The 27,915-nt window shown below is 41.6% G+C and overlaps 1 protein-coding gene and 1 long non-coding RNA gene across 9 annotated transcripts in view; one reads left to right on the top strand and one right to left on the bottom strand.

The window, feature by feature from the left end:
- Positions 1-27,915, bottom strand: part of AK4 (adenylate kinase 4) — an 88,839-nt gene that overhangs the window by 14,444 nt on the left and 46,480 nt on the right. For 6 of the 8 annotated variants that reach the window (XM_042997481.1, XM_042997476.1, XM_042997479.1 and 3 more), the window contains 3 exons: positions 12,096-12,268; positions 8,468-8,586; positions 502-6,316 (listed from right to left, as the gene is read on the bottom strand). In XM_042997481.1, the coding sequence (XP_042853415.1) occupies positions 6,202-6,316; positions 8,468-8,586; positions 12,096-12,268 (407 nt within the window). In that variant the 3' untranslated portion in view covers positions 502-6,201. Of the gene's footprint in view, positions 1-306; positions 376-501; positions 6,317-8,467; positions 8,587-12,095; positions 12,269-27,915 lie in introns of those variants that run through there. The other 2 variants (XR_006221551.1, XM_042997478.1) reach the window with 2 other exon arrangements.
- On the top strand, positions 18,080-24,635 carry LOC122241417. The gene is made up of 2 exons (XR_006221552.1): positions 18,080-18,486; positions 21,950-24,635. It is a non-coding gene; the product is annotated as an uncharacterized LOC122241417 (long non-coding RNA).

Genomic DNA, 27,915 nt, shown 5'->3' with positions numbered 1-27,915 from the left:
GCAGAGGCTGGCTGTATTTCCTCCATGACTCTAGCATCCAGCAGCCAGGTCTCCTGAGTTTCCTGCTTCTGCTGAGTTGGCCCTTGACACTATGATCTTAGACTCACATCCTCCGATCCAGTCTCCTAATCTGCAAAGTAGGGGGAGAATCTACTCACATCATCCAGTTGTTTCAAGAACAAAACTAAAGAATGTTTATGAAAATATGCAAAGAATGAAGTGCTAGATAAAAAAAAGTGCTTGAAGGTATACAAAGTGAGGCAACATGGTGTTGCAGAAAAGGAGACTGGGGATCACAATGCTTACGTTCATGATCTTGCTCTGCCACCGACTGTCACCTCATCCAGGCAACACTGTGTTCACTATTTTCCTCATCTGCAAATTGGAGATAACAATGTTGATAATGAAGCGGTCACAGAATAGCATAAATGTGAAGAGCTATGAAGATGTATACTCTCAAGTGTAAAAAGCAATACAAATGTTAAATTAATTCACTAGTTATAAGCAGGAAAAAAAACTTTATTTCTATCAAATTAAAAAGTAGGAATCAATCTTCAAGCAAGATAATCAAAATAGTCAATAACAATTAACAGTTAGGAGAGCATGTACAGATTAGACTACAGGTTTAGATACTCTGAATTAAGCACATACACCCAAATCAAGAGGGCTGACAACTTTCACTGAAGAAAAGCACTGACTCATCGTAAACACACAACTTCTGGGAAACTGGAGCTGACTTTTCACAGGACAGTAAACCGAAGTGACAAGTTGTCATTGGCTTAAGAGAACAGATTTGAGCTTGAGAGGGGTCACAGTGAAACGCCATTGTAATGCAACAATTTCCCCAGAGATCTGTTCATCTCAAAAACAGGAATATATAAAAATCAGTAGTACAAATTCTCATAAAACTAGAAAAACCCTCTAAGCCCTAACACCTTGGAGCTTACATAAAGACTGAGTTTTTTTTTTCTTCCCTTTACCCTTCTCTAAATTAAATACAAAACAGTTTGTTTTTATTTAGCACATTTCTGACTTCACAGCCAAAGCTTTAAAATGAAGAAAGGTTTTATGAAATGGAATTAGACACACACCAACCCCAGGGAGAATCACAAGGTGCACTTGGTGTAACTTGCAAAAGTTACAGACAGGAAATCTTTATTTCCAGGAAGACACATGCTGTTTCCTGGAATAGCGTAATTATTACCCGGAAGGAATGCACATCCATGCCATCCAAGGGCTCTTGTCCCCTTGGAAATGTTTCACCATCTCTCCCTCCCTCTCCCTACACACACACACACACACACACACACACACACACACACGCTCACTGATCAAATTGGGGGAATTTCCCTGAAGCATACAGAATAATGGCATTTATTTTGGCAAGAATTGTGCAATTTGTTAAAAGAAAGATAAGGTATGGCATTTATGAACAACTGTAATTATAGTATATCTCAACAGATGCAGGAAGTATATTTTTCTTCATAGTTGAAATACGGCTTCATGGGTTTCCCAACATCTGGCTCTTGCACACTTTTCATCTAGAAACCAGACTGGATCAGTTATATGTGGAAAGGGATGATAACTTATGACTAGACCACACTCCCGTATTAAAAAAAAAAACAAAACGAAACAAAACAAAAAAAAAACAGTCTGCATTGCTAGGTTCTCCTTTTGAGACACCAAACAGACCAGGAAGTTACTAAAAATGCAGGGGAATTAAAAAGAAAGCAATTCATACTAAGAACACAACTTGGCCTTATGAATTGCCTCTCTGGCAAAATTAAATGCAGCAAAAAAAGATACTGTGTTTTAAATGAAAGGTAATAAATGAAATTCATCAGGTAGATATGAATGTCTCCCGAGATCCTGTAACTCAGCAGAGTGCAGATGAGATATATGCTCTCTGTATATACAGTGTGCAACTACCACCAAGACCCACTGAGTGCCCACTTCTTGCCTCAGCACCAGAGTGCCAAAAGCAAAGATTCCAGGTACAATCAAATAACACTGCTTTACCTATTAATTAGAATGGGGAACTCAAAGGAGGAAAAGGTACAAAAAAAGGCCCTTTTGGATTTCTTGATTAATCCCTATAGATACATGAAAATACAAACTTAAGTGAACAGAATGATTACAGTTTTTACACAGAGGCAAGATAACTAAAACATCTATTACGTTAGGGTAACTACTGCAGATTTAATTAGACAATGCACATAATGCACTTAGCATTAAGTACCAATAAACAGGAACTACTAAGAATGCCTATGCCTTAACATATTTGAAATTTGTGGTCTTTATGACCTAAGCAGGACCCCCAGCAGGCTGGTAAGCTGTTTAAACTGCTAAACAGCTAAAGTCAAATACTGAAATCAGTTTAGTGAACTAAATTTTCTAACAGTCCTATTTATGGTTTTGCACAGGCACCCATCTATCTAAAACCATCCTGTCTCAACAACATTTTTAAGTGGTAGATGGGCAAAGCCACAGCAGTAGCTCTTTCCAAGAATCCCCCTTATCCATTGGCAGTTATTACCTTTTTCCTTCCCTACCAAAGGGAGGGGTACACCCTGGGTAAAGCTGGAGCTCATCTGAGCTTGGCTGCTGAAAGGTGGTGGGGAGTGACCCTGGGCAGGGCGGATAACACAGGAAGCCAATCTCCCCTGGTTTCCGCCAGAATTGTGCATGACAAGCAGTGAGTGCCACATCAGATGGCAGGCAAAGGTGTGAATGTAGCATTCAGGATCATGTTAATATGCAATGTGACACAGGCAAGATGGTATGCTGGGGGCTCCATCACCTGCCAGCACTTCAGGAAGGATGTTTATCATCAGGGCCTTATTTGGGGGTGGGAGTGAGGGAGTGATTTCTCCTGCTATCAGGGAAGAAAAGTGAGTAGCATCTAACTCCCAGAAGCCCAGATCTACAGGGAGCACTATAGTTGAAGGCGGATGAAGTGTTAAGGTCCCTTAGGGGTACAATACCATGGATACCAAAAGCATAGGTAGGTGAGGAACATGAAGGAAACTGACCCCTCCACAGATTAGCCTGGACCCAAGCCCAGCCTATTTCAACAGGCTTTCATTTTATAAGTGAGAAGTTAGGAAAGAAGATCAAAGGCTCAGATCTTCCTCTAGCAGCTCCCTTTGCTTAAGCAAAGCGGGGAGGGGGAGAACAGTCCCATACAGAGCTGAATGTCACTTCTGCTACTTTTGACGAGGCCACTTGGAAATACGAGCAAAATCAAGCAGGCTCAGCACCCTAGGTTGGTTGGGACAGGACACAGATAGTTAACATCCAGGAGCAAACTCAGGCTGCAGAATCAGGAAAACCTGGGTGTGAGTCCTGGCTGGACTGTCTGTTGGCAGCAAGAGCCTGGGCAAGATGCTTCACATCTCTGACCCTTGTCTTCCTTGTTCATAAACATGGCCTCATACCTATCTCAAAGGATGCTTGAAAGATTAAATGAGTGTTTGCTAAGGTCCTACAACTTTACCTATCGCCCTATCAGTAAATGATACTTATTTTATGTCTGCCTTAGTGTTAAAGGATATTAAACACAGCAATGTCTCCAAGTTCTAAGTAAGTGGGAAGCCTGTTCAGACAATGAAAAGCAAAATTAATTCACAACTGGCTAAATCACAGAATATGTGGACCGGTAGGAATCTTATAGACACCCAAATTACTCTCTTTGCAGAACTGTGAAGGAACCGTATCTGTGGCAGTAGAAGAAAAACCAAGAAAAGATGTCCCTTTAGCTTTTATCAAAATATTTTCAAGAGAATTTTAATTTTTTACAAAATTACTGGAGAAAATGCTAGAGAGCTTGTTGAAGAAAATCTGAAATAGACTTTTTAGGCCACTGAACATGAAATAAGTATCATCTTTCAAAGACGCATGGAAAAGGTGTTTGTCTTTTTTATTGGTCTCACCAAGCACAGGGCCCTCACCAAGCACAGAAACAGCAAATGCCGTTGAGACACTGAGAGGCTCCCACACTGACTATAACTATCTATTCTGCTGGAGGAGAAGAGGGAAGGATTGAGAACTAGAGTATGGCATCAGGGACCAGCCATTTCTCATAACTCTCTCAAAAACTCCAAAGGGAGTCTGTTAAACACAAAGAGAAGTAAAGAAAGAGTCATGTAGATTTTTCTACTTCCAAAAGGACACAAACTTTCCTCTCTTGAATTACCCATAAAACAACCTTAACTCTCTACTTTTCCTAGTTTTTAGAAATTGTCTCCATGGCAGTACTAGTCTAAATTGTGCAACTTTCTTCATATCAGGTTTGTTTTCTCCGTACCTGGTTCCCCAGGAAACCTGAGCTTTACCTACAGGTCTGATTTTCACCCTGTCCCCACCAACCGGCATTCAAACATGGCTCTTCTAGAGCACTAGAAGTCCGTATCATGCACTGATGTTTCACAGACCTGAACTGGGCATCTCCATTGCATACACCCAAAAAGTAACATGGTGATTCGGAGAATGAGGAGACCAGTCTATGTTTCCACTAAGGTAGTCAAAGAACATTCTCATGAAGGTATAGAGGAGAGGAACTGTGAAGAGCGGGGCAGTATTTGTAAGGAAGATGCAATCATTACCATACAGAACACATCTGCCAGGGAATTGACTGGAGATTCTCCAGGACATCTTCAGAAAATAAACAATGCATTGCAACACCAGAGGCGTGCTGAAATAGGCTCCCCGCCCCCCTTCTCTTCAGTATGAGGAGTTAGAAGTCACTCTCAGGAATAGCAAAGAACCCTCCTTAGGGACAATCACGATGCATGAAGAGGGGTATTTATTTTTAAGGCAACAGGAATAAATTTCATTGTCCTTCCCAGAGGAGAGCCAGAATTACATTAGGTGGCCACCAAGTCTGGAAACCAGGCAAATCTTTAATAAATGGTTTATTGATATTACATTACAAAGAATGACAAAATTGTATCATCTATATTTCTAGACTTAATGGCCACCCCACAGAAAGCATCTTTGGAATAGAAAGAAAAAAAAAATTAAGAATTTGTTTTCCCATAATCACAAAGCTGTCATACTCAGTCTGGGCACAGCTAGTGCAACATTTTCCTCAACCCACAGGCTCCATTCCCTTTACCAACTATTTATAATATGTTTGGGTCACTCACAGGAGAAAAACACTGTCAGCATCAATATTTAGCAGCATTTCAAAATACATTTTTTTTGTCTTGAATAAAAAGCTAAACTATTCTTTTAGTGCAGTAATTCCATATGGTCTTATTACTTCTATACACAAGATAATGATTCTTTAACATGTATGTAGTATCTCCCATTTTTCTGAAGACTCCCAAAGACTTTGAGGATTTTATTTTTTCATGATAAAAGAAAAGAGCAGTGTCAATCCATGAGGGTCAGCCCAGCAGCGTAAGTAGACCCTCTGCAGAGCTCAGTTCCTGCTGCAAGAAGCATCTGGACACCCTCCCCTCACTCTCGGCTCTTAGAAAGGAATCTGAGAGAGATAAAAGCAGTAACTATCTATTACTTCATAGTCTAGGAAGGGAGAAAACAGATGTACCAAAATACAGTCTAATAAAAATACTAGAAGCCAAATCCTTTCATTCCAGGATGTCTGAAAAAGGAGAGACTCTACAGAGCATGGAGGCAGAAAAAGGTAGCACTCCAAACAGAAAAGCTAATTGTGGACAGTCACTCAAGGCCAGAGAAGTGACCACAGAGCAACTGGCTTCAATCGCACGGTCACCAGGAAGGGCACATACCAGAGAACTTGGGACAAGGCCGGGGCTACTGCCCTTGGCATTCTCAGGCCACCTGGTGCTGTGGTTCAACAGCCTTTGGGGGGCAGGGAGAACCAGAGGCCAACACCATCACGTGTTAAAAGGCTACTATGGCAACAATGTGATGGTCAGAAATCAGCTAGAGTTTGGGTTATACACCCTTTGAAATCCAGCCTGTACTTGCTTTCTTGTGAAGGGCTTGAGACGTGCAGAGACATCCTAGACATGTGTGGGTGACCCTTCATCAGAAAGGCAGAGAAGAGCCTCTTCATTAACTCTTTCTCCTCATTTGTTTTCATTTCAGTTCACCATTTAGACTAGAAAAGACGCTGCAAGCTATCACCGCTAGCTTCTAATTTGGACACGGCACCAATACTACACATACAACTGAATGAATGACATCTTCCTGGTTCTTCATTGGGCGGGCTCAGTATGCTTCTTTGGACTGAATAGGTGTGATCTTGTTTGAGAAAAGCGTGTAAACATAGGGCCAGATTTTATTAGTCTCCGTCCCAGAAAATTGGTGAAGCACTCCTCGGCTCCTGAAAAATAAAATCCAACACATAAACGCATTTTAGGTTCACTTTTTTTTTTAAATGTTTATTTTTGAGACAGAGAGAGACAGAGAGAGAAAGAGAGAAATTATGCACAGGGGAGGGGCAGAGAGAGGGGAGACAGAGGACCCAAAGTAGACTCTGCACTGACAACAGGAAGCCCAAGCTCGAACTGACAAACTGTGAGATCATGACCTGAGCCAAAGTCAAATTCAGATGCTTAACCAACTGAGCCACCCAGGCGACCCTTAGGTTTCTTTTTAACATGATATTAGGGCAGGTGAAGATCCAGGGTATAAAGCAAGCATGATCTCATGGTCTATCACACACACTGCTAAGTGCCAAAGCAGCCCCCGCAAATGTATCAACACCTGCACTTGGGGATACTTAAATAAGGCCACAGCTTTTACAATTCTGGCATGCCTAGCATGATACCACCTCTTCTTCTCCTATTTAAAACATATCAAAGAGGGGCGCCTGGGTGGCTCAGTCAGTTGAGTGTCTGACTCTTGATTTCGACTCAGGTCACGATCCCAGGATCGTGGGACTGAGCCGCGTTGACAGGCTCTGCACTGAACATGCAGCCTGCTTAACATTCTCTCTTTCTCTCTCTCCTGCCCCTCTCTGTGGCTCGCATGTTCTTAAAAAAACAAAAAAAGAGGGGCGCCTGGGTGGCTCAGTCGGTTAAGCATCCGACTTCAGCTCAGGTCATGATCTCACGGTCCGTGAGTTCGAGCCCCACGTCGGGCTCTGTGCTGACAGCTCAGAGCCTGGAGCCCTTTTCAGATTCTGTGTCTCCCTCTCTCTCTGCCCCTCCCCTGTTCATGCTCTGTCTCTCTCTGTCTCAAAAATAAATAAACGTTAAAAAAAAATTTAAAAAAAAAAGAAGAAAAAAAGAAAAACATATCCAAGAATAACATTATATGGACAATACCAAATTTGCCTCAGTACACACTTTCAAAAAACAGATCACTGGGGCACCTGGGTGGCTCAGTCAGTTAAACATCTGACTTCGGGTCAGGTCACGATCTCAAGGTTCGTTGAGTTTGAGCCCCGTGTCCAGCTCTGTGCTGACAGCTTGGAGCCTGGAGCCTGCTTCGGATTCTGTGTCTCCCTCTCTCTCTACCCCTCCCCTCACTCTGTCTCTCTCTCCCTCAAAAATAAACATTAAAAATTTTAAAACAAAACAGATCATTGACAAACTTTAGTACTATAAAACCCTTGTTACTTACAACAGATCACAAAACACAGGATAGATCATAGGAACATGATCAGGAACTTCTAATCTAAAGGCCTGCTAAATTATTTGGGAGCTGAAGGGTCAGAAATTGATTTATAGCGGAGGCTGTAGACAGCTGTCCTGCATGCAGTCTGCAAATGGGTTTTGTTTGGTTTGCATGCTGTTAAAAATGTTATCTGTTGCTAATAGTTTTAAAAATTGGGATTTACACACACACACACACACACACACACACACACACACACACACACACCCCGCCCCCACATACACACAAAGCCAGATTTCTGCTTCTCCTGAGAAATAGGTATCACTAGCCACTCTGGGTCTGAGTGCCCCTGTGGTAATAATTGGCTGAACATCATACAGCAGCTGTACAGTTCAACTGTCACTCACCTGCCCAGATTAACACAGCCCATACCAGGTTTGACACTCATTTCCAATACCTGCCTGGCCCCCGGAACCATATGAATCTGCCATCCGTAGCTTATAGTTTTAGCTTTTTTTTTTTTTCCTTTGGTTAAATTCCCTCCTCGACATAGCTAGTCAAAAGGTCCCTTCTAATCCTCCATCCAAATGACATATGTGGGAGTGTCAAAATATAAGCCATTATTTCAGCTCCTTAAAAAGAAAGATGAATATAATTCTACACGTAATTTTACAACCAGACAGAGAGGATCAGGTTTCGGTCCTTGTATTACAAGAATTTCAGCATAAAAGAACTGGACTATATCTCCCATGTACAACCCCCAACATTTCACCTGACCTGCAGGGAGGAACTGGGCCTTTAGGATTTATCTAGCTTAAAGAAACACCACCCTACCTCAGTCCAGTGTCCTTCCCACTGGGCACCATACTGTTTTAATTGGCCCTCCGCCATGAAAATGTTGAAGCACACTCACTTGTATAATTCAATGACTGGCTTTGCCACATCCTTGTACTGTCTTAGCCGGGCAGCAACTGCTTCAGGTTTATCATCCTCCTGCTGGACTAATGGTTCACCAGTAATGTCATCAATCCCCTACAGATACCAGAGAAACCAGTTAATACGGCCAATAGCTGGGCCATTCCATAGATGAAAAACTTTCCTATGCAAAACCCATGTATTCACCTTTGACCCCTCCCACATGATGAATTAGGCCTGATAACAATGGTAATAGTGAAAGTAGTTGAAAAAAAGAAATAACACTCTTAACAGTATGTTAACCTTATCCATTGAGAGCTGACATGAAATCGTTATTAACTTCTCAGATCTTTCTGAACATGTTACACTGCTACTGATAAATGATATTTTCAATTTATAGTTTAAAACTCCATGCTGCCTCCCCCAACAATAAACGACCTTTAGACACTATCACTCTGGCCCTCTAAATATTCCTAAAACTGCCTTGCTTTCTAAAGTTTGAGCTGTTAATAAGGAAAATAAATCATCTCAAAGAACCAAGTGGTTTACTTAGGAGAACACTGATCTAGGAGAAGGTATCTCTCTCCTACCTCTGCTAGCTTTCAAATCCTTTTCTGAGATTAATCTTACTCAGGCTATTTTACTAGATCACATAATGACTTGCCTAAAGGTAGATTAAATAGGCATGAATCATATACCTATGATAAACAAGAACAAACATTCCGAGAACTGAAAAGCTGCAATTCTAAGAACCTGATTTTTGACATATTTTAACCTTCTCAGGAAACATATCTACTTAAAAATGGCAACGTGCACATAAGAAGATCTTGCCTCCTGTGTCCACACCTATTACCCACCAGGGGAGATAGTCACATGAAATAAATCTGTCAAAAGGCAGGCTAGAGCAGAACCAAAAGGTTCAGGCAACTCAACTGGATAATCAGAAACCAGCTATAAATTTGAAACACACTAAAATTCCATTACAGCTCAGGGCCATGGGTACATAATTTATGCTTATGATTTGTTGGTGAGCCCCATAATCATCACATGTGTATTCCATGGCTGTTACCCTGACACAACAGGAGAGATGGGGGTAGGGGAAAGCTGTACATCACCTCTACTTTCATCCCCTTTACTTATGGTTGCAAAGCTCAGAAGTCATTTCTAGGACCTCAGAGCACCAGTAAATACAACAACTACTTCTAGAACGAGCAGAATGATGCTGGGGTGACAGCATCCCTCCTTCCAGGACAGCCTGGCCACAGTGGCTACCAAGAGGTAGCCCAGACTAGCACTTCCACTGCTGACTTTGGGGGCAGCACTGTAATAACTGCAGGTGTTCTTTTAGTATACCCAGTCTTTGGAAAGCAACTTAATATTAAAGGTTCTCAAACTTTAAGAGAATCTTTGCTTCAGCAGGGCTAGGCGGAGCTAAAATGTGAAGCATCTGTGTTGGACTTCAGTGCGTATTCAGGACCCTCTTTTCCCCTCCATCATTTTTCCCCCTCTACTAGTTTCTTGAAAAAGAAAGGAGGAAGGGACCTAATACAGGAATTCCAGAAGTATTTACTATATTTTTAAAAAGATTTCTGGGGCACTGGGGTAGCTCAATTAGTTAAGCACCGACTTCAGCTCAGGTCATGATCTCATGGTTCGTGGGTTCGAGCCCCTCATCAGGCTCTGTGCTGACAGCTCCGAGCCTGGAGCCTGCTTTGGATTCTGTGTCTCCTCTCTCTGCCCCTCCCCAACTCATGCTCTTTCAAAAATAAACAAATGTGAAAAAAAAAAAAAGACTTCAAAAGGCAACTAGTTCATTTCGCCCAAATGAATAAGACTCACTGGAACTTTATCAATGGCACTCATGAGCTGGGAAGGCATCCTTACCCTCTTGAAGTTGGTTTTCTGTAGTAATTATTGACTCTATTGATATTCAGGTCTACCTATTCCATACACATTAATCCAATAAGATACAACTGTCACCTCTTTCACATTTGGAGGATTAAAAGTAATACTATCTGCCTCCCCATAATTGGAGTTAAGAATCATATTGAGGGGCGCCTGGGTGGCTCAGGCGGTTAAGCGTCCGACTTCGGCTCAGGTCATGATCTCGCAGTCCGCAAGTTCGAGCCCCGCGTCGGGCTCTGTGCTGACAGCTCAGAGCCTGGAGCCTGCTTCGGATTCTGTGTCTCCCTCTCTCTCTGACCCTCCCCCGTTCATGCTCTTTCTCTCTCTGTCTCAGAAATAAATAAAAAACGTTAAAAAAAATTAAAAAAAAAAAAAAAAGAATCATATTGAACTAATTCCTATCATTACCAGAAAGAACAGTAATTCTTTAAATGAGTTCATTAACTCAAAAAGTTTCCTGGGGCACTTCGTAGCTCAGTCGGTTAAGCATCTGACTCTTGATTTTGGCTCAGGTCATGATCTCACAGTTCATGAAATCGAGCCCCACATTGGGCTCTATGCTGACAGCATGGAGCCAGCTTGGGATTCTCTCTCCCCCCCTCTCTCTGCCCCTTACCCACTGCACACACATACTCTCTCTCAAAAATAAAATAAACATTTAAAAAAATAAAGAAGTTTCTTTAAACATGTACCTTTATACATGCTTATTTTATGTAAACATGCTGTTTTTTTGAACTTGCTATTCCTCTAGTCTTCCCCCTTTACATCCTTACTCCCATCTCTCCCATGACCCCGCCCACTTTAACCCCAGTTCTTCATCCAGACCCAGTGTTAACCATTTATCCCTGGTCTTATGAAGCCAGAGAGCACTTATAAACACACACACAAACAGATATGTGTAAAGAAAGACAGTCACTGTTTTACAAAAATGGAATCATTGTGCTATTTGCTTTTCATATTCAGTAATACACCTGGAGGAAATGTTTCTTCAGGTCAAAGTATATAGCACAAAGTCTTTCTTTTTACTGACTACAAGACGTAGATATTCGCTAATTCATTTAATCATCCCCTGCAAATGAGCATTCATTTTTGTGTTCAGATTGTTTTGTTTTTCCCTAAAATCAACACTGGAATAAGCGACACTGTGTACATGATCTTACCTGCTAGTGCTTTCATCTCCATAACCTATACTGCCAGTGGTGGGTTGAATGAAATAAAAATTTTAATGTAGGGGTGCCTGGGTGGCTCAGTCGGTTGAGTGACGACTTCAGCTCAGGTCATGATCTCACAGCTTGTGAGTTCAAGCTCCACATCGGGCTCTGTACTGACAGCTCAGAGCCTGGAGCCTGCTTCGAATTCTGTGTCTCCCTCGCTCTCTGCCCCTCCCCCACTCACACTCTGTCTCTCTCTCTCTCTCTCTCTCAAAATAAACATTAAAAAAATTTTTTTAATGTACATTGCTAGATTCCTTTTTAAAAAGACTACAAATACTAGGTCTGATAAAGATGAGAGTATCATTTTTCTCAGATCCCCACCAGCAATAGATGTTATAAACTTGAATTTGCCTTCCTTGACCACTAGTGAATGAGAAATTTCAAATACATTTGGCCATGTAGATTTGTTCTTTTTTGAATCATCTATTCATATCCTTCCTATACTTTACAACCGAAATGCTGTGCCTCTTTCTTGTCAGTCTGTCAAAGGGCCCTGTATAGTCTTACATGCACATGAGGTGGATTGAAGTCCAGGTTATACACCCTTCCACTGGGAGGGTGAATCCAACGTCGGCTGAGACGGTCTTTGAGTGTTTCAAATGGAATGTTCAAAGTGATCACTAGATCCAGCTCGCAGATTCTGTCCAGGGCTTCAGCCTGTACTAATGTCCTAGGAAAACCTAAATGCCAAAAACAAAACATATCAAATGCAAGACCTTTCCCAATTCCAATGAGTCAATGAAATATTTTCAGTGACAGAATAATCAAATCTATACATATGTCACCCAGAATTAAGTTTTTATCAGACATTTATGTCTACCTCCTTAAATTTAATGCTAGAAGAAAATAGGCTACTTTAAAATCCAGTTTTGGCATTTGGGACACTGAAAGATTAAGGGGTCACATGACACAAGCAGAGAGTATACTAAACTAAAAAAACACTAAACCAGTTCTAGCTTTGCTCTTAACTACTCACGTAACCCTAGGCAAGTTATATCACCTCCATTTCCTCTTCTGTTAAAGAAGTGAAGGGACAAAATTATATTTGTGTCCTTTTATAGCTTTAACAGCTGATAAGTATATTATTCATAGGCTATCCCCAAAATTATATATACATATACATGTATATATTTTTTTCTCCATTCCCCACTCTTACAAAACTCAACATGTGGTCTGCAATCTAGTACAGTAACCACAGAAATGAGAAAAAGCATTTAGGAATTTTATAGCAATTCCACAGTAATTTCAAGCCTAGTGAATCTAAAATTTATGGTTGAATTTGTGGTTTTCTTTTAACTTTTCTAGTAATTTGCTCTTGTTGTATTTGATAAAAGGATTGCTCTGCAGTAGACCGGGGGGGGGGGGGGGGTGGACTGGAAGCTCCAGGCTTCCCTTGGAGCTTATTTTCTAATTTCTCCAATAAGGAAAATTATCCAACGGTCCCCATAGTGTCTAACCTGTGATGTTGTTTATTACAGAAGATGAAGTTACATCTTTTCCAAAAAGACACAAGAATAGAGAGCACCAAACCTGGGGCATGTGTTCAACTCTATTGTTATGACAGGGAAAGAAAAGGCAAGTTCAAACAGAGGTGGGAAAAAGCTTATCTTGCAGGGCAGATCTCAGTTCATTAGCTATCACATGGCTAACACAAGGTAATCACAGGCTCCCAGAAGAAACTGCCTTCACATTCTTGTATGCTGTCCTCCCATGACCCATTAATGCATTTGGACTGGCTTCAACAGAGAAATAGGTTATTTCTAATTTTTTTAAATGCTTATTTATTTTTGAGAGAGAAAGAGACAAAGTGAATGTAGGAGGGTCAGAGAGAAAAGGGAGACACAGAGTCTGCAGCAGGCTCCAGGCTCCAAGGTGTCAGCACAGAGCCTGACGTGGAGCTCAAACTCACGAGCCGTGAGATCATGACCTGAGCCAAAGTCAGATGCTTAACCAACTGAGCCACCCAGGCACCCCTAGAAATAGGTACTTCTAATCCTGCAGCCCAGGTGTTGCCTGAGCCAATAGCCCAGCATTGTCTCCCTCCTCCCAGAGTGACTCTCTGGCTAAGCATCCTCTTCACAAAAAAGGCACCCACACACTGGGAAACTATACAAGAAGTACGTTCATGGTGGTTTTCTTTGCAGTGGGAAGATGAGGGATTCCTTTCTACTCTTCTAGTTTCTCATTTTTTTTAATTGAGCATACAGTGCTTTCAGAATGGAAACAAAATTCTGCCCTTAAATAAAGAGCTGCTAAGTGGATTTTTTTCAAATCTCAATATGATTTGTTAGACCAAGTTATGATTACTTAACATTTAGGGAAATGAAAGGTCAAACTGTATCTGCCTAAGGTCAAGCACACTGTGGAGACGTGGCCTTAACACCGGCACACAGTGGGCAAACATTTCCATGTAACACTAGGGTAGCTGTCTTCTAGTCTTCTGTTCAGTGGCCATACTTATTTGACCAGTTGCCTTACTTTAAAATCCCAATTCTGTGAAATTATAGGACTCTGTCAAGCTCTGTAAACTCATTATGTAATTTTTTCTTTCTATTATGGAATGGCTTGACTGCTTACATCTGAACTTATTAAGCGGCCTCTCTTTTGAATATTAAGTTCAAAAAGAAACTTAATTTTAGAATTGGGGCTTCACAGCAACTGGATGTATCCTGGAGCTTCAAATATATGATAACTACCAGGCAGATAACAATGTGATACTCTCTGGGTCACCAAGGAGCAAGATTTGGCCCCAAGTGGGCCCTCATGGCTCAATTCAATCTATGGCTACATAGGCTGGATGGTAGGCAAGGAGTCTCAGTAGAGTCCAGATAAAACCATGCCTCCTTTACTTTTCCACCAAATTCCTTATTGAATACTACACATACCCTCAACCAGGTCCTTTTTTCCATCTCCCTTTCTCCAACAGCTCACTCTAGGTCAGACTGGGGATGCTGCAGAGAGAACTTTGGTAGCAAACCTAGAGCCCCAGACTTAAGTCTATTAGTCAACTTTAGCCTAAGTTCCCCTACACTGTGCACCACAGTCTGCTTTAGAAGATGGGTTTCCTGAAATGGGATTTAAGATATGCTTTACTCCCTTTGTTATTCTCTGGCACTGTACCTGGGACATTATAAACTGAAATTCCAGCAAAGTGAGGGCAGTGAGCCTTCCCCAGAAGGGCACTCTTTCCCTGACTGCCAGGTCCTAGCTTTCCCTGCAGAGCCCACTCTTCATGAAGGCTCCAAAGTGACAACTGGAGGGGCGCCTGGGTGGCTCAGTCAGTTAAGCATCCAACTTCTGCTCAGGTCATAATGTCATAGTTCGTGGGCTCGAGCCCCATGTTAGGCTCTGTGCTGACAGCTCAGGAGTCTGGAGCCTGCTTTGGATTGTGTCTCCCTCTCTCTCTGCCCATCCCCTGCTCATGCTCTCTCCTCTCTCTCAAAAATAAAAAATTTTTTTCAAATTGACAACTGGAGTTAGATTTAGAGGCCTGCAGCCAAAACAACCCCAAGATCAATCTCTATGCTTTCCCCAAATCCTTTTTCAAGGAAAAGTCATTTTCTAAATCAGTGGCTTCCAAAGGGACCCTTGCTAGAGTATGAAAAGAAAATAGAGCCTCTGTTGCACTGTTTTGTTCACTGTTTTTCAGATTCTAGTTTGGAGAGTGCATTTTATAAGGTATATGGTAGTAAAACTGTATATGCACATAATTCACACATATCCATATACTGAAGATATAAAGTAAACATTTTTACCGAAAATTGTGCACAAAGAATTTTAGAAATCACTCCTCTGAGGACCTGAATTCTCAGCCTCAGTCCCTGTCCTGGGGTTCTCAGCATCACTAGCCACTATCCTGACAATAAAACATTGTTCTTTATCCTTTGCATAAAATATGGAAACTGAGTACAGCGGCAACAAAGAATAGGAAGCTCTGAAAGACAATACAACAGTTCCTCCCACAAATAAAAGCTCAAATCTTACCGGCTAGTTTCTAGCCTAAAGGCCAGTCTGTTCAACTCCCCCACAACTGTTTCTGAACTCTGGTGCCCTCTGGAGGAATGGGTGGAAAATGCAACTGTGTACCAAATAAACTCGAAACCGATTTCAAAAATGTTACGTAGTGTCTACCTTCTAGGCTTTCACATTCAGACCCACTAATGACCAGAGAATCATTAATTCTTGTGGCTTAGAGGTCTTCTGTTAGAGGACAGTGGCTCCTATCATAGCCTCCCATCCTCAAAATGTGTTAAAGTTGAAAGAACCATGGAAAATACAGAAGCCTACATAATGAAAGCTAAAATGTAAGAGTTCTATTTTAAGATGCTAATGTTGTTGGAATGCAACCATTTTTATGGTTCAGAAGTACCAACAAGAGAAATAAGTCATTCCACAACTTTAAGGGTTCTCCATCTGATGGGGCACATCAACATTATCAGGGAAGACTTACAAGGGGGGAAAAAGAGCTTATGGGTACTGAGATTCCATAACATTCTTCCCAGAATGGATCATCTGGGAGCAGGAGCAGGACTTAGGTATTTTTTTAAAGTTATCTAGGTGACTCGGACTGGTTAAGAACCACCAAACTTCTCAGTGACAGCAACAGTGTAAGTGCAAAACTAACTACTTGTATCTATCCCATTCGGGGGAAGTTTCAACACCTCTTTTAAACAGGTACAAAAACACTTTGCAGAGAATCCTCTTTACCTCAGTTTCATGGCAAGAGGAGAACTGGGAAGGAAATTCCCAGAGACAAATCTTTCCAGATTCACTAAGCCCCTAACTCAAGCCACCTGTTTATGCTATTCCTGTCCAGGATCTTACCTGTAAAAAAAGTGGTGTGGCAAGGGAAAGTACAGTATAACAGAACAGTGGGCAAAGATCTGGATGCCAGCTGTGGTTTCAAAAGTGAGGAGAAGCTGCAGTAAGCCAGAAACCTCAGGGCTCGGTGGGACGTGTCTGGAACCAGACACACCTGGACTTCATTCCCAGTTCTCCCTAGCCAGAACTGCAAGAACATCCACCAGCTTTGTGTAATCTCTCTGGTCCTTAGTTTTCTCAGATATACAACAAGGGCGTATCAATTTGCTGGGGTCGCCATAACAAAGTACCACAGAACAGGTGGCTTGAACAACAGAGATTTAAGGTCTCATGGTCCTGGAGGCTAAAAGTCTGAGATCGAGGTGTCAGGGAGGGTTGGTTCCTTCTGAGGCCTCACTCGTTGGCTTGCAGATAGCTTCCTTCTCCCTGTGTCTCCCATAGAATTTTTCCTCTGTGTGTGCCTGTATCCTAACTTCCTCTTCTTATAAGGACACTACACTAGTCATTGCAGATTAGGGCCCACCCTATGACCTCATTTAACTTAATTACCTCTTCGGTGACCTTATCTCCAAAAAAGAGTCAAATTATAAGGTACTAGGAGTCAGGACTTCCAACAGATGAATTTAAAGCGGCGGGGGCAGGGGACACAACTCAGTCCATAACAAAAGGTAATGCCTACTGCATGGCTGATTTGAGGATTAAGAGAGACAATCTTTCTAGAATGTTTAAGATGTAAAGTGTTAGGCACAGAGTGAGCACTCAATAAATGGCCGCTGCTGCTCTAGGTAGAGCTCTCCTGGGGGCTCAACTGGTTTCCCAGTTCAGCGTGAAGGAAAGGTCCTCATCCCCCAGCTGGCTTCTATTTAATTCCTTTCCTGAGATTTGCTAGTTTGGGGAGTCACTGGTGCTCTGTGCTCTCTACCATAACTAGAGCCCAGCACCTCTAGTTATTAGCCTGCGCAGACTGCACATTCTGGAACCCACCCATCAAAAGGGAGCTCGTGCCAGGCAAGCTCTGAACCTGGCACACCACCTACCTCGTTTTTCGAATAGTAAAGCACCTTAAGTCTACTTTCCTGATCCAGTTCAATACGTAATCATGATGAGCTCTGATCTGGGTGAAAGTGAAACTGGTAAATTCAGTGCAAAGGTTCAGCCTTAAGCTGCTGACAATACACGTGTACCTTGACGTGGCAACGGGACATTAAGTTCCAAGGAACTAATCCATTTGCAGCCTGCGTTAACTATAACACGGAATCCAAGTGAAGAAACGTGACGGCCTGGGGCGCCTGGGTGGCTCAGTCGGGTAAGCTCAGGTCACGATCTTGTGGTTCGTGGGATCGAGCCCCGCGTTGGGCTCTGTGCTGACAGTGCAAAGCCTGCTTAGGATTCTCTCTCTCTCCCTCTCTCTCTGCCCCTCCCCTACTCCCATTCTCTTTCTCACACACACAAAAGTAAATAAATAAACGTGAAAAAGAAATGTGACAGCTGTGCAGTCTTTCTCGTTAAGTGAGTGCCTCATTTTGGGGAACATTCGCACAGACGAGGCAACTGTCAGTGGCTCCTGAGTCCATGTCCAATCAGCAAACACACCCTGTGTGCTTCCTATGTATTGTAGTCTGCTGTTCACAAAGCATTTATAGAAATTTACTTCTCTCTTACTCTGCACATCGGCCCTATGAGGTGGGCAGAGCGGGAACAATCACCCTCCGTGTAACAGATGAAACTGGCATTCAGTGAAGATCAGCAGCAGAACAGGATTGAGGATCAGGTCTCTGGTCTTGGAAGTGCCCCCTCTCTCTTACACTATGCTATTCTTCCACAGGTATGAAAAATAATTGTTGAAAGAATCCTAAACGTCACCCCATCTATCTTACTTCCACCCCAAGAGCAGAGCACATCCTGGTAGCATCCTCATCATCACAGCCACTATTTGCTGTGCCAGATAGATTTTATGCAGAAGAAAATCTGAAACTGTGCAGGGGCCTACACGGCCTACTCTCGCCTGTTACATCTCTCACCTAGCATCCCTGTCCGTCACCCCACATCACCTGACATCCTTGCTGTTCTCAAACCGGTAAGTCCATTCCCACCTTGGACAAGTAGCTTATGTCCCCTCGGCGTGACACGCTCTTGCTGTAGGTATCTACGTGTGCCCTCGGCTCCTACAAGTCTTGGCTCAAAACATGCCTTGTCAGTGAGGACTTTTCTAACCATCCTGTTCAACTAAACCTGCGCCCCACCCACGGCACCCCTATTCACACCCGCCCCTCTTTTTCGGTTTTCTCTTCATAGATTTCAACATCTTTTATAGCATATGATCTACTTTATTTTGTAAGTGTTTCTACTCTCACTAGGATGTTAGCTAAATGAGAGCAGAACCTTTAAAGCTGTTTACTGCTACATCCTTCATGCCTAGAACAGTGCCTGGCACATAATAGGTGCTGAATAAATATTTGTTGAATCAATGAATAAATATTATCTGAAAAGTCACAATTATTCTGCAAATGGGTATCATTCCCATTTTAAAGTTGTAAAAACTGAGGCTCAGAAAAGTTAAGTGACTTGCCCAAGACCACACATTTAAGAACCGAGTGCTGACTCCAGAATCACACATCACATACCACACGATGCTGTCTTCCTCTCACGGGGAAAAGTGCAGCCTGTGAGAAATACCTGCTCGTGACGGCTACAGTAGTCAATAGTCTACTATACAGTATACAGTATACAGCAGTCAGTATACAAAACGACTGGAGAAATCCAAATCCTGCGTGGCTTCAGGGTGCTGCAGGCACAGACATGTCAGATTCTCTCCACACATACACAAATGTTCTGCACCTTGCTTTTTTCTTTTCATAGATCTTGGAGATCCTTTTCTATACATACGCATTGCTCTCTTGCTATAATAACTGTGGAGTACTCCATGGTTTGGATGAACCACAATTTAACCAATTCCCTACTGACAGGCATTGAAGGTACACACTACATGAAGCACACTAGGGAAAAATAGCTTAGCAGACAGAAATACAGGCTCCAGAGACACACTGCCTTGGTCTGAGGTGCAATTATGCCACCTGCTCACGTTGTGACCCTGGTTACCCACCTCTCTCCACCCATAAAGTGAGCCTGGTAATGCCCAATCCAGAAAGTTGTGAGGAACAAACACATTTCTGTACGTAAATCCCAGCACAGCAGCCGGCACAGGGTGGGAGGAGGTGTGGCAAGTGGGGCAAAGAGCCAACACTGGGGGAAAATGAAGACCATGTGGGACCGGAGGTAAAAGGACAGACAGCAAGTCTGATAACAAGAAAGACATGACGGGTAAGTATGAACCTTTATAAAAGTATGAAAGGAGCAGTGGGGAGACAGGATAGTGCCATCACCATCACCAAACACAGTATGTTCATATAAGAGAACAAGTCTCCTCAATAACAGGAGGTGTGACAAGAAGGTCACACGTGAAGGGGAGACCCAGGTTTACTTTAAGGCAGAAGGTAGGGTATTCTGCGGAGTCAGAGTAGGTGTGAGGAGGAAGGTGGAGAAGGTTATAAGGAAAGAGAATCCCAGAGGGTACAGTGGAAAAGTAAAGACTTAGGGGGAGGAGGAAGAGGAGAATCAGTAATGGAGAAAGAGAAAAGGATAAAGAAGAAAAAAGGACACTGAGGGATGGCTTACCTTTCCCTTAATAACCAAGTATCACAGACATAAAAGACCCAGTTGGAAGTGACTAGCTTCAAATAGTGTAATTGTTAGGGCAGGTGTGGTGTCCTAATCTCTGAAGATGTCACAAAGGCCCTGGCAGTGGGCTGGGGCTCTCACAGAAGTTTGGAGTGCAGAGTCAAAAACCTGGGGGATCACAGGTCCTAGAGAGGGGCTCTGTGTCACCCTGGTTAGGCAGAAGGCAAAGGCTCCATGAAGTAAGGAGAGGCGGTTATCTGTCTACAAGACTCTTAAGATATGAATATTCTTCAGCTTACACATCCTAATGTAAAGCTTCAGGGCACACAATATGAAATGGTGTCCTAAAAGGCAGCATCCTTTGAAGTGATTTATATCAGTGTCTCAAGTTGGGCTGAACAAATCAAAGATGTAATTCTCACATCAATCAGCTGCCAAGAACAGACTGTCGGATAAGGTACAACCTGACCAGGACATTTTAAACCATTTTTAGCGAAGAGTCATTATCCAACCACATACATATATTTTTTTAAATGAGCATATTGTCAGAGGATCACAATATGAAGACTGTGAAAACTGTTTATCAACCAAGAGTGTCCCAGTATCAGGGCATGAGATGTTCACTTTAACTTTGGTGAGGAAACATGTGGGTATTTTGCTCTTTAGTTAACATCTGACATCCACTGATCCGTGTTCTCTTCCAAAGATCTACTCATGGTGTAAGATTTAATTCCTTGGTGTCTCAAATTGCAAGGATATTGGAATCTGAAAGGAAACAAATAATTAGCAGATGTATGGAATTTAAAGCATGATCCGTAAATCTTGTAATGGAAAATCTGCCTCTAAATAAGAATAGCCATTCTTGACATGAAAGTACTTAGATGCATGCATACATAAAGCATTCAAAAGTACATTCTAAGAGGTTATCTTCTGACTAAGAGATTCAGACTAGACAGGCTATGGTTACACAGGTGGGCAGAAGAGAATTTGCCACTCTAGCTGTGGGTGTGTATTCTTTAAACATGCTTGCTTGTAGCCCCTGTTCCATGTGGAACAGTCAGATTCCACAGAATAGTCAGATTTCATGTGGATTTGGTATTCTGGTAGGCAGGGATTACTGACCAAGTAGACTAGATGTACACTCTAATTCTGTCAACAGGTGGCAGCATGAATAATTCTTCAATTTAGAAAGAACTGCAATAAATTGTGGTATACTTTTATTTTCACGAAAAGTAATCCTGAAACACATATTTTCTAAATGACTAACAAGCAGAATCCCAGTCTCCCTAGATAACCTAATCCAAGTGAATATATTCCATTAATTGTTGAGGAAACCAGAAAATCCAACAGGCAAAGTAAAATAATGAACACATTTAAGCCCAGAGAGCTTGCTTTCCTCCCTGTAACGACACATACGAGACTGCTCACTCCATCACGTGGTTTCTCACCAGGAGTACAGAAAACCTACCTCATGCTTCCATACTAAGCTGTCCCCTCTCCCTCATAGCCTAGAAAAGCTACCATGTCCTGCTTAATCAAATAGCCAATCCATGTTGAAAGCTGAAATTTCATGCAGTTAAATTTCTCCCAAAATCCACCATGCTATATCACTAATTATGGTGCCTACAGGTTATTTTTTAGACAGCCTCCCTCCCAAAAAAGATTCACCATGTGCAGGAAGATGTCGCTAAATCCCTGACGTGCCAGCCACCGGGCCTTGGCATCTGCTCCTCTCAGCCATGCCAAGAGCCTGAGGGAGGGCCGGTGAAGCAGGAGGTGCCACAGCAACAAGCTGAGACAGTGGAGGGGAATGGGGAACTAGGACACTTCTGTTTTTCTAATTTGTTGTGCATTCATTCCAGAGGAAGGGCAGAGAGCCAGAGTCCACCACCACATTCCCAGGCAGAAAAGCAAGCCCTCTGCTTGATGGAAATAGAAGCGCAGTTTTAAAGGGCAACTTCTAACATCCGCCTGGGACTGGCAACGTATGAAAAGGCCACACAACACCAGGCCCCCTTCCTATGTGCATTAGGATCTGGGGCCAACACGGTTGCTTCTGACCAGCCATCTCTTCCCAGCTGTTGGGAAAGCAAGAACCAAGTTAAAAATATGTAAGCCATAATCCATCACAATTAATCACTGAATGATTAACTGAAGTTCAAAGCAGGTAGTTATTCTACCATAGTCTTCCCTAACACAGGGGCATTCAAACTATTCATACCACCAAGCAGAAGCCTCACTAGCAACTTAAAATTGATCACCGTCAAAACCTGCTCGATGAAGGCCTTTTCCGTCTTACATCTTATAACTACCTTATCTGTTTGCACAATATTTACTTGTATGTGTATCCAAGATCTCCATTTTCCACTTCTTCCAGTTTTTATTAACAGATGGTGAAAAGACTAAGACACAGCTGTGCTCCAGATGTTGGCAAACAAGAGCTTAAGCTACATCATATCACTTTGTGAGCTCCACATTTCCCACTGTGCTGAGAGCTTAGGACCTACTTCCTGCTCACTGAAATCTTCCAGGGACACTTGGAACTCTACTATTACGTATCTTAGAGTTGTAATAAATAGTTCCTGCTCTCAAGGAGCTCATAGGTTAGTAGTAAATGATTTAAAAACCTGGACATGCTACAATCACTACTTCGGGATCCACTGATAGAAGACATACTACAGAAAATTTGGGTTTAAACCCTAAGTTTGGATCTTCTAAGTGGCTTAGTTAAAAGATGAATTCCTATTAGGCAGGGATTCTTGGGGAAATCCCCAAATGGTGTTGAGGTCCTCTGGCATCAGTGCAATGATTTTTCCTGTTTAAGGATATAGATGAAACTCATAGCTTATAACCTGTGTTCTTAAACAAGTTAAAAATTATGGAGCCCTTTTGCCAGTAAAGGAATATGCATACTGCATTGAGGAAGGAGCTGTTAACTGTAAATCCTTTGCTTAAAGGCCCTTCTCCTTAAGAATTTTGTTTACCTGTTATATGGGGACCCAAGTCCCAATATAAACAAATTAAAGGAAAACTGGTCCCACTATATCTCACTTGAGACAAAAGAAACTTGTAAATGATTTCACCACAGGCCCGTATTTTTGCCCCAAGTAAAAGAACAGAGGCTGAGTATGGCCCACCATGGGCTCAGCTCCCAGGTATATGGTGTACATATACATGGTAGGTGAGACCTACCATCAGACAAGTATTTATAAGCTTTTTCTACATGTCAAACATAATTGTAGGTACAGGAAGGTATAAAATATCAACATCCAGATCGATCTGTAAGTTACATGATTATAAGGTAAGAAGAAAGAATGAAATGGGTAGACAGGATAGTACCAGAAGGACTCGGCAAGGAGAGGATATCTGAGTAAAGATGTGAATGGAGCATCCTCATGACCATCTCAAGGCACAGTGCTGCAGGTAGAGGGCACAGGGAGTGCAAAGGCCTGGCAGCATTAGCACATACAGCACATAAACGTAAGGAAACTGTGACATCATTAGGGAATAAAAACAAAGTTTTGCCCTCCCTTGCCCTCAAGAAAAGAGGTCTGAACATAGATGAAGGCAAAAGGAAACACAAAAAACATGAAACTTTAAAATATGATAAAGACAAAGAATATTCAATAATATCCACTGTAAGTGGATATATTTTCTTAAAATAGAAAAACTGAACAAAAGGACAAAAAAGATATAATACAGGAGAACTTTCCTGAAAGGAAAAGAACTGAATTGGAGATCAAAAGAACACAGTACCTATAGGAGGGAGGACAAGAAACAACACTGAGATGGTCTATTTACTTCAAGTATGAGGAAACAATTCTTCAGGAAGTCTATACAGGAAGAAAAAAAAATCATAGTCAAAAGTCACACTGGCCTCAGGGCTTTGCAGAGCAATAATCCAGGTCGGAACAAGATGAAACAGAGGCTGCAAAGTGCCGAAGGACACAGGGGTCACTCAGGAATATCACAGCCAGCTGAACCTGCTGAATGATGAGGAGGCGTTCTCAAACGTGAAAACTCAGGGAAGAGGGCATCACATGAGCCCCTCTGTTACAATGGAGGGAAGGAAGGAGGGAAAGAACAGCAGGAGGAAATTATCCAGTAAGATCCAGCTGACCACGGTAATGATGAATGGAAAAGCTGTGGTAAAAAGTAGCACAGCTTTATTCAGACATAATTCATATGCCAAACAATTCACTTGTTTCAAGTGTATAATTTGATGGTTTCTAGTCTATTCACAGAAGTAACAAGAAGAATCGTCAAAACAAAAGAAACAGAGATGTGGTACTGTGTGAGAAAACCAGGCCACAGAATTCATTTAAATCTTTTAGATGTAAGACAAAAAAAAAAAAATTGGAAATTCAGGTTACAGAAGAAAACTTATAATAGATTTTAGCAACAAAAACCATTGAAAACAGACAGAGGGAGGGGAAAAGAGGTGGGGGGAAGCCTAAGTACATTAATCCTCTTACTGTTCACTGAAGAAAGACAATATCTCTCTGTCTCAATTTGAAGTATGAAATAAAAAAACAAATATGTCAACTCCTAATGGCTTTCATAATCTTAAAGAGCTCTCCCAAGAATATCCTGGGTGATGAAGAAAGATTTTATCTGAAATTCAGTAATAATTCCTTCAGGTTCACTTTAGCTCTGCTATTGTTAAACTTAAGTAAAATTAAATATTTTTAAAAGTACATCAAGTATGGGAGCCGCACTTACACACTTTCAAGCACCTATGTGCGTGAGGAGGGGTCTAGAATGACAGGTTCTCAACTGTTAACCCTGATTATTTCTGGCTACGGGGATTTTAGGTGACTAGCTCCTTTCCCTTATATTTTGCCATATGGCTTGAATGCTTTATAGTAATCATGTACCATTTTTATAAAGTCAGTGTCAAATGATAAAATTAAATTCTCTGCACTTTTCCCACATTTTACTCTCCTCTAAACCCTAATCAACTTGTTCACCTTCACAAAATCTGGGTTTTTCTTCCTAGTACTAGGGCAGTCATCAGAGTTTTATATTGTTTTGTTTTATATTAGTAGGTAAGGTTTAATGGAGGCTGGGGAATTTTGTTTAGTTATACTTTCCCCCGGTGTACTTAATGAGGGATGAATATGATGATCTTTGCTTATTAAAATGACATTTTTAAGTTTATCAGCCATTTATTAATGAAATGCTAAGTTCTAACATCTGTATCAGCATCAACATGTGGTGGTATGTATATACAACATCGGTACATAATAACACGTACTATCATGTGACCACCTACTACGTTTTAGGATTCCACTAAGAGCGTCATATTTGTTAGCTAATCCTCGCGAACCTATGCCATACATACTGCTACTAATTCTATGGATGAGGAAAAAGAATCCAAGAAAAGTAAGTTTGCTTGCTCAAGACTACAGAGCTAATAAATTACATAATGATATTCAGTTATAAGTCCGCGCTTTTTCCACCACATTACTGTTCTGATATAGTGCTGTGTATTTAGTAAATGCCCAGCAATTGTTTCATTAACAAACTAGAAAAAAGGGTGCCTGAGTGGCACAGTCAGTTAAGCATCTGACTCTTGACCTTGGCTCAGGTCATGATCTCACAGTTTGTGAGTCTGATCCCCACAGTGGGCTTTTGTACAATGGAGCAGTGCTTGGGATTCTGTCTCTCCTTCTCTCTGTCCCTCCCACACTTGTGCTCTTGCTCTCCCTCAAAATAAATAAATAATTTTTTTTAATTTGAAAAAAAAAAAAAAAAACCTAGCAAAGTATGCTTTAGATGCTTTGGATAAAGCTTTGCAATGAATGTTCTCAATCCATCCAATTCCCAAGATACCTGTTTCATAAATTAGGGAAGGAGGCTCTCCTTCCATCTAAAATTAGGATTTGAAGACAGCTTCATCCTATGCCTTACTTTATAGACTTCTAATTAAGTGGCAACAGCAAAGGGGCTAAGTGTATCTTAAAGTGTATGAGACATGCCCAAATAGAAATCACAGTTTAATATCTAAAGTAGATCTAAACATGTTAAAAATTAAGTTAATTTTAAAGTGTTGGTTAAAAAGTTAAAAAATAAGTTATTCTTTCAAACTCAAAGTTTTACATTTTAAGCTTCCTAACTCATTTCTAATATTAACTTTGATGTTGGGGCGCCTGGGTGACTCAGTCGGTTAAGCGTCCAACTTCTGCTCAGGTCATGATCTCGCAGTTTGTGAGCTCAAGCCCCACGTCGGGCTCTGTGCTGACAGCTCGAGAGTCTGGAGCCTGCTTCGGATTCTGTGTCTCCCTCTCCCTCTGCCCCTCCCCGGCTTGTGCTCTGTCTCTCAAAAATGAATAGATGTAAAAAAAAAAAAAAATTAGTATTGACTTTGATGTTTATTCAATGCCCTGTATTTGAATTTCATGAAGTGTTTAACTTTTGCCCCCACCCACTTTTCTGACCTCATATGCTCATATTTTCAGCTCTAGAATTATCCAATTACCTGTGGTTTCCAGAATACACCATGCTGTTTTGCATATAGTGATCCCTCCACCTAGAAGATTAAGCTTTTATTCTCACTTTCAAAACTTAGTTCTTGCTGTCACCTTCTCCAGGAAGCCTTCCATTTAACAGCTGCCTCCCTCACCCCTAAGATAGGGTCAGTTCCTTTCTCCTGGGTGCTACCTCTCACCTTTCACCCCCTCCACTGGGGCTCCCAAGGTCCTAGACTGCAGTTATTTATTCAGCATTTGCTCCTCCTGGACTAAGCTCAGAAAATATGCTATTCCCTCCTCAGACAGACCAATGCCCAGCTCATCAAGACGCACCATAAAATGTATAACTCAATTTGCATTTTGATCTCTGAACCAAGTTTTTCTAGGGTGTGTTCAAATATCTGTATACATATGTTTTCCATATGGCCCTTAATGCTTACTTGTTAAAATCTAGTCATTCTCTGGAAACACAGAGCGAATAAACAAACTCAGAGTTACCTGCCATATTAAAATTGTTCCCCATCCCAAGACAGCAGTCAGATCACGCAGGAGAAAAAAGCCACCAGAAATGGACATGGGAACAGGGTCTCAGGAGAGAATCCAATCAAATGAACAAGAGAAGATACCCAAGGCTTTATTTTACCATGTTTTTCAGTCCGATCCTCTGAGCTCATACAGACACTAAGAACACTGAAAGTAGGGAAGTCATAGAATAAAAACAAAGTTCTCATAGGTTAGATTTAAATCACAGAAATCAAAGGCAATCCTCATTGCCTAGGGCAGCACAAAAGCTGAATCACCACTAGATTCTAAATGCCAAGAAGGCCAGGTCCCACCTAGTATGTTGCTCTATTGTGGTGTCTTGACAGTGCCTGGCACAGAGTTGGTGCTCAATAAATACTCAGTTGTAGGAAAAATTATGAAGACTCAGAACCGAAAGAAATTTGCACAATCGCCTGGGACCATTAACAAAGAGGCTGCACTAGCTTTAATGAAATCAATAGCTAGACATAGAGTCTGAACAGGCTCCGCTCTTTGGATACGGTATATCACAAGATGAGAGTGTGCTAAATTTCAAGTCAGGCGTGACCAAAATGACTTTTCATAACCTAACCTTGCTGAGTAATGGTCTTTTCCTGTGTAACTCGACCAATATTATTGTTTAGTTTCATTGATTTATTTTTTTAAGTTTCATTTAAAGTATACACAGATACCATTTCCTATTTTTGCCCATCTTCCCCTGGTGAAGTCATGTGTTCTCCCCTAGTACAATATTCAACCTGAAATTAATGACATGTCTACAAATCCTTTCATTGAAGAATATCTGAATATTTAGTAATGATGTTACAAAGTAT

Source organism: Panthera tigris, chromosome C1 (assembly GCF_018350195.1).
Source record: "Panthera tigris isolate Pti1 chromosome C1, P.tigris_Pti1_mat1.1, whole genome shotgun sequence".
Taxonomy (NCBI): domain Eukaryota; kingdom Metazoa; phylum Chordata; class Mammalia; order Carnivora; family Felidae; genus Panthera; species Panthera tigris.
Note: the sequence above shows the minus strand (reverse complement) of the source record. Positions and strands in the feature narration are given on the sequence as shown.